The sequence below is a fragment of the Otolemur garnettii genome, unplaced genomic scaffold, assembly GCF_000181295.1.
Source record: "Otolemur garnettii isolate 467f Iridium unplaced genomic scaffold, OtoGar3 scaffold00077, whole genome shotgun sequence".
Lineage (NCBI taxonomy): Eukaryota > Metazoa > Chordata > Mammalia > Primates > Galagidae > Otolemur > Otolemur garnettii.
This window is the reverse complement of record NW_003852472.1, coordinates 3566219-3573364: the sequence shown is the minus strand read 5'-3', so window position 1 is coordinate 3573364 and position 7146 is coordinate 3566219. Positions and strand designations below refer to the sequence as shown.

The 7146-nt window shown below is 41.7% G+C and overlaps 1 protein-coding gene across 4 annotated transcripts in view; it reads left to right on the top strand.

Moving 5' to 3' along the window:
• LOC100946636 (general transcription factor II-I repeat domain-containing protein 2B) overlaps nt 1-7146 on the top strand; it is a 63675-nt gene that overhangs the window by 38666 nt on the left and 17863 nt on the right. For all 4 annotated transcript variants that reach the window (XM_023515723.1, XM_003794203.3, XM_023515722.1 and 1 more), the window contains one exon: nt 2412-2489. In XM_023515723.1, coding sequence (XP_023371491.1) covers nt 2412-2489 — 78 coding nt within the window. The remainder of the gene's footprint in view (nt 1-2411; nt 2490-7146) is intronic.

The window sequence follows — 7146 nt, the reverse complement described above, 5'->3', positions numbered from 1 at the left end:
TTAATATAACTTTCCACTGTGCATTTCATGATGCATTATGAATCGCTTCTGGCGGCTGCACGCTCCCGAGAGCTGGCCACCAGTCAGCCTTACTTCTTATGATGTTTGTGTAGCACTTGCTACACAAAACAGATTTCACTGGTTTTGAATTTTTATCTTTCTCTCTTTTTATCTCTCCTTTTCTCTCTCTCTCTCATTTTGAGGAAAGGCTGCAGTAAATCTGTTTTCATTAGCATTTCAAGCACATTCTGTGACTGTCAAAGCTGGTTCCAATTGCGCGGATTAGAAAGGAATTTTTCTTGCCAGCAGAGCTAGAGAACACATGTTTATCAGATGTTTCTGTTGGTGGACTTGTTGGGGGCTAATCAACCTAGAACTTGTACCTTTAATTAAAATTTATTATAAAATATTGCAAACATCATACATGTTTGGAATGAGAATGAATTCAGACCATTATGTAGGGAAGGAAAGAAATAGCTTTCTTTCTCATTGCTAGGATCATGGCTGAGGCAGTCATAGCAAAAGACAGATAAACAAGAGAAAAGCATACAAATGGGTTTAATACGTTCTGCATGACACAGGAACCTTCAAAAATGAAGACCCAAAGGAACAGGGAAGCCTCTGTATTTGGGGACTTAGGTCTGAAGAGTGGACAGTCATCTAGAAGTACAGTTGGACAGGGGAGTCTGATCTCATGGAGATAGTCTGGGGGGCATCAAGGCCTTTGTGTTCTCATTCTTCTGTGTCCCTGTGTCTCCTGAGAGAGGGACATTCCTCGCCTCTGGATGTAGGATGGGTACCTCTGGATTGAGAGTTTTATGATGTGCTTCAGGGGAGAAGGGTGAGCGGGAGGTGAAAGAGACCTTCCTTCTGTTTTCTCCGATGCCAAGGGGGGCCATATGTTGGGGTAGTATGTCCTAAACCCATCGAATGATACGAAGTCATATGTAAACCCATCTTCACCCTTCCATGCTCTGCTCTCAAAAACTCCATCCCCCCCACTCCCATACGCCTCAAATTCCATTCTAGTGGGAACAACTTCTAACCATTCTCTGAAAAATTTTTTCAGATCACTTACAAAGACATAAATACCTTACTTTTCTTTTATGCGTAAACAGGCCTCGATTTGTCAGTGTTCCTTTAAGCTTTTCATCACATTGCCTTTGTGTCCCATTTCTGGGCTGTTTCCTCAACTTAATCTTCTATTTCAAAAATAGTGGCCATCAACTATGTCCATTCTGTTCCTCCGTTTTCTAATTTTTCTTTTTGATAATCACATTTTTCTAAATATCCAGATTTACTATCCTTCTACCAACGGCATTGTTAAAGGTTTTCAGTAGATCCCTCTTTTAGTTAATGCTAAACTATGAATCCTAAGCTGTGATACAATTTTTGCTTTGCTGCTATTAACATTCATGGTTAAATTATATGTATATTCTAGTATCAGTTATCTATTGCTGTATTAAAAAGTACCCCAAAATGTAGGGGCTTCAGCAGTGATTTATTCACAGTTCTGTGTGTTGACCAGGCCCACTCAGTAAGAGCTGGATGGTCATTTATCTGGGACCGTAGCTGAGACAGGAGAGCCTCTCTCCTCATGGTCTCACATCCTATAGGAGATACCCCAGGCTTGTTCTCATAGCGAGAAGGTTCCAGAAGCTGTAGGCACAGATGCTGAAGAACTTTTCGAGCCCCTGGTTTTGCATCCCATTAGCTGATATCTCATTGGCCAAGTAAGTCACATGGCTAGGCCCAAATTCAAAGAGCAGAGAAGCAGACTCCACGTCTAGATGAGAGGCTGGGAAGTTGCACTGCAGTGGGGCATGCATCCAGGATGGGAGAAACCTAGGGCTGATTTTCACAGCTACCACCACATTTCCAATAGAGGCTCTTGGTTTTACCAATGTAGAAGAGTTTTGAAAGGTGTCCCATTATAATGGGTCAATTAAAATGGTAGGTCCTGATTCAGGTCTCGCTCCAGGAGAATATTTATGGGCTTTCCTGTAAATGTGTGTGTGTGTATTCAGCCATCTTGAAAAGGTAGATTTCCCCAAACTGGGCCTGGATCTGGAAACTAAGCTCTCCCTCCATTGCTTCCTCTTCCTCCTCCTTTTTCTCCTTTTATATTGAATTTACATTGCTATTATTGGTACTATTTTATATACAGTATAAATACATACGTAAATATGTAAATATATACTGTATATATTTATATTATTTTATATTTATAATATTTATATTTTTGAATCAGTAAGCCACATTTGTTCATAGGGAGTGAACTACAAGCTCTTCTGCTGATTGTAATGCTGCTCTATCGATCAAAACAGAACCTGGAACTTTTTTTGGCTGGTCTAATTTCTCTGTTAATGGGTTTAAAACTAACACAAAATTTTATAATTTTCACTATACAGGCACTTCACTGAAAGCAGCAGCTGTGTCAGTCAAGAAAGAATCAGAAGATCCTAATTACTATGAATATAATATGCAAGGTAATACTGTTTTATAATAATTTTCTTCTCCAAAAGTTGTTTGTGACAGAAAATTTTAATTACCACCCATCTGAAATACCGGCTAGGAGTAATTAAGATCCATGTATGTTTATCTAGGATCTAACATTCTGTCATTGCAGTTATAAAATAGATTCTAATTCGCCTAACCCCGTATCTTCTTAGGCACGTGAAGGTAAAGGTATTTCAGGATGCATTTTACTTGACTTCATTATTTTTATTTTGTGTGTTCCAAAATATTTGTCCCTCAATCTTCTCCTAGCTAGCCCATGTTCTCTGCTACTGATACAATACTGAAAATGAAAAGAGGCCAGGTGCAGCGGCTCACACCTATAATCTTTGGGAAGCTGAGACAGGAGGATCATTTGAGGCCAGGAGTTCCAGACTAGCCTGGGCAATTCATCAAGACCCAATCTCTAGGGAGGCACCTGTGGCTCAGTGAGTAGGGCGCCGGCCCCATATATCAAGGGTGGCAGGTTCAAACCCGACCCCGGCCAAACTGCAACAAAAAATAGCTGGGTGTTGTGCCTGTAGTACCAGCTACTTGGGAGGCTGAGGCAGAAGAATCGCCTAAGCCCAGGAGTTGGAAGTTGCTGGAGCGACTCCACTGCACTCTACCAAGGGCGAAAAAGTGAGACTCTTGGCTCTACAAAAAAAAAAAAAAAAAAACCAATCTCTATAAAAGGAATTTTTTTTTTTTTTAATTAGCCGGGCATGGGCAGTGCCTGTGGTTCAAAGGAGTAGGGTGCTGGCCCCATATGCCAGAGGTGGTGGTTCAAACCCAGCCCTGGCCAAAAAAAAATTAGCCAGGCATGTGCCTATAGTCCTAGCTACTCCTGAGGCAGGAAGATCATTTGAGCCCAGGAATTGAGGTTCCAGTAACCTATGACCATGCCACTATACTTCAGCATGAGCCACAGAGCCAAGACCCTGTTTCCAAAAGAGCTAGAGATAAGTAATTCAAATGCCCTTAATTATTATTGCCTTTTTTATTTTTTTGAGATCTAGTCTCACTCTGTTGCCCCAGGCTAAGGTACCATGGTGTCATAGTTCACAGGAACCTCAAACTCCTGGGCTCAAGTGATCATTCTTGCCTCAGCCGCCCGAGTAGCTGGGACTAAAGGCACCTACCACAATGCCCAGCTAGTTCTCTTATTTTTAGTAGAAACAGGGTCTGACTCTTCCTCAGGCAGGTCTTAAATTTCTGAGCTCAAATAATCCACTTTTCTTTTGGCCTCCCACAGTGCTAGGGATTAGAGGCTGAGCCACTGTGTCAGGCCTGTTACCGCCTCATTGATATCAGCTAAGTGGGAACCAAAAGATAGTTCATTTCAAATTGCACACCCTTTTCAAACATGGCCCAGGTAGGCAATTTATGCACTCACATGGCTGGGGCTCCTCTCCCCCAGTCTTTTTCTTTTTCACTTAAAGAACTTGGGGAAATAAAAGAACTCATAAATTGGCACCATTTTGCAAGTCCTAATGAAACAATACATCTTACTAATAATCATCCATGGCCATTAAAAACATTTCCTGAAAGGCTAATGGGGACTTTATCATGAACAGATGATGATTCCTGAACTCTTTGGTCTGTGGTGAAAGTCACAATTAGAGGTGACCAGACATTATATATCTCCCGTTGGGATCCAGTGTAAAATATGCCACACCACTTTTGGCAAGGATTCCCACTCCAAAAATCAAACTAAATCTGATCCAGCCTCTAGATCTAACCAGCAACTTGCCAGAAATATGGGGAATAAAGGAACCTATGAAAAACCACCATAAGGACGCAATCAGTAAACCCCAGAATCTGAGAAACTTCCACAAGACAAATGAACTGATTTCTTCAACAAATAAGGGCAAGTTGAAAAACAAAAGGAAAGGAAAAGGAGAGATATTTGTTTTATAGTAAAATAAATTTAAGAGACAGAACTAAGTGCAATGTATGGGTTTTGCTGGGATCTAGATTTGAACACTAGCTGCTTACAGTGGGATATCAAGTGATACCTGGGAGATGGGAAGGAGTGCTGGAGTTGGAAAAGCATCTTTTTACAACCATTACACTGAAAGACTGGATCACTCAGGAATCATCTGTGGATGCCAACGTGAGGGAAGAATTTGGAAAAGATACTTTCCAAATATCTTTTGGAAAGAAAATATTTTCTCTAAAAATATTTATATAGTCTTAAAGTTTCTCTCTCTACAAGCTGTTTGCAAGTTATAAGAGGAAAGGGGGCGGGGGGAAAGACCATAGTTATACAGTGGAAAAATGAGACATCTTGGCCAGGTGATGAGATTCACATGACTAGTAGGGGATATCATGCCCACACCAGATGTGACATGCTGAAAAGGACACACATCTACTTTAGCCAGTGCTCTGGCCAAGGATGCAGAATCTGCAGCTAATGGCAAGGGAACATCAGGCTGACTCCAAGTGAGGAAGATTCTATGGTGAAAGAGGCCAAGGACGGTAGTTACCATCACTTTCTGTTTCTAAAAAATGTCAGTGCTATAAAAGACAAAAACACACTGTGAGACCAAAGAGACACCACAGCTGGAAGCACTGCCTGGCCCTAACTAACCTGAATCCTTTACTAAAAGGGGAAAAGCTCTCAGGGACATTTGGGCCAATTGACAAAACGGGAGCATGAATTTCCTGAATTTTGAGGTCTTATGATGAATGTGTAAAGGAATATCCCTATTCTTAGGAAATAGTCACTGAAGAAATTTTGAAATAAAAGGCCATGGAGTCTATAAATTTCCTTCACATGGTTCAGAAAAAGACTATAGAAGCATGTCTATATACACTGCTATAGATGTAGGGAAGGAAATATAAATGATCGAGGAAATGGGAGAAAAGATTACCATGGGCCAGGCGAGGTGGTTCACGCCTGTAATCCTAGCACTCTGGGAGGCTGAGGTGGGTGGATTGCTTGAGCTTGTGGGTTCAAGACCGGCCTGAGCAAAAGCGAGACCTTGTCTCTAGTGAAAATAGAAAAACAGAGGCAAGAGTATTGCATCCTCATTTATAAGTGAAATATGTTTGTAATTTCCCTTTATAGCAATATATTTTTTCCAATTTTAATATCAGGTGTATCCAGATGAAGTAGAATGATTTTGAAGTATTCTTCTTGGCTCGACGCCTATAGCTCAACCGGCTAAGGCGCCAGCCACGTACACCTAAGGTGGCGGGTTCGAATCCCCAGCCCGGACCCGCCAAACAACAATGACGGCTGCAACCAAAAAATAGCCGGGCGTTGTGGCGGGCGCCTGTGGTCCCAGCTACTTGGGAGGCGGAGGCAGGAGACTCGCTTGAGCCCAGGAGTTGGAGGTTGCTGTGAGCTGTAATGCCACGGCACTCTGCCCAGGGGGACAGCATGAGGCTCTGTCTCAAAAAAAAAAAAAAGAAGTATTCTTCTTTTTCTATTGTCTATAAGATTTGGCATGATCTGTTTTCTGAAGTTATCTTTTTTTTTTAATAAATATTAGTTTCTTTTTTGAGACTTTGGGGGAAAAAATAATAAGAAGAGGTTAACTGATAACTCCATACTGAAGCTGCCACCCTAGGTAGAGTGCGTCACAGCTCACAGCAACCTCTAACTCCTGGGCTCAAGCGATTCTCCTGCCTCCACCTCCCAAGTAGCTGGGACTACAGGCACCCACCACAACGCCCGGCTGTTTTTTGGTTGCAGCCGTCATTGTTGTTCGGTGTACCCAGGCTGGATTTGAACTTGCCAGCTCAGGTGTATGTGCCTGGCGCCTTAGCCGCTTGAGCCACAGGCGCTGAGCCGATAGACATACTCTTATCTGACAATGTGAATGTTACTTTTTTTGCATTATTATTATTGCTCAATATTTCATTGCAGCAATCGTCTGATTTCTTTTCTGAATGTATTTATCTTCGTTTGTTCTTTACGAGGTTTTGTTTCTAGTCCTTATCTTGAACATTGTTGTTGTTATTAAATTTTAAGCCTTTTTAATTTTGTGAAGGCAAGAAGTGGAAACCAAATAAAGACATGTATGTGTATAGAGAAAATAAAAATAAATAAGTAAAAAGATTATACACCAAAAAAAAAGAGAGAGAGAGAGAGAAACTGAGGCAAGAGGCATGTTATGGCACTCTACCCAGGGTGACAGCTTGAGACTCTGTCTCAAAAAAACCAAAACAAAACATTACCATGGTATCATCTCAATAGAGGGCATTTGGATCTTTGTACTATTTTATTTTTGCAACTTGTATGTAAGTTTAAAACTATTTCCAAATAAAAAGGTTTTTTTTAATGTAAGAGACATTTAGGAGACACTAGGGAGGTTTGAACAATGACCAGCTTTAGATGAGGATGAAGCACTAATGTTGCTTTGGGGAGCAGTTAGGATGCTGTAGGTGGTGATGCTAAAGGGGGAGTCCTTGTGTTCCTCTCCACTGGTGCAGGCTGCAGTGTTTGCACATGGAATTCCAGGCAGGACACTGGATTTACTTTAATACCCAGTGGGCTAGGGGCATAGGAGGTACAGATAAAACAGGATGGGTTGGCTCAGCGCCTGTGGCTCAAGTGGCTAAGGCACCAGCCACGTACACCCAAAGTGGAGGGTTCGAAGCCAGCCTGGACCCGCCAAACAACAATGATGGCTGCAACCA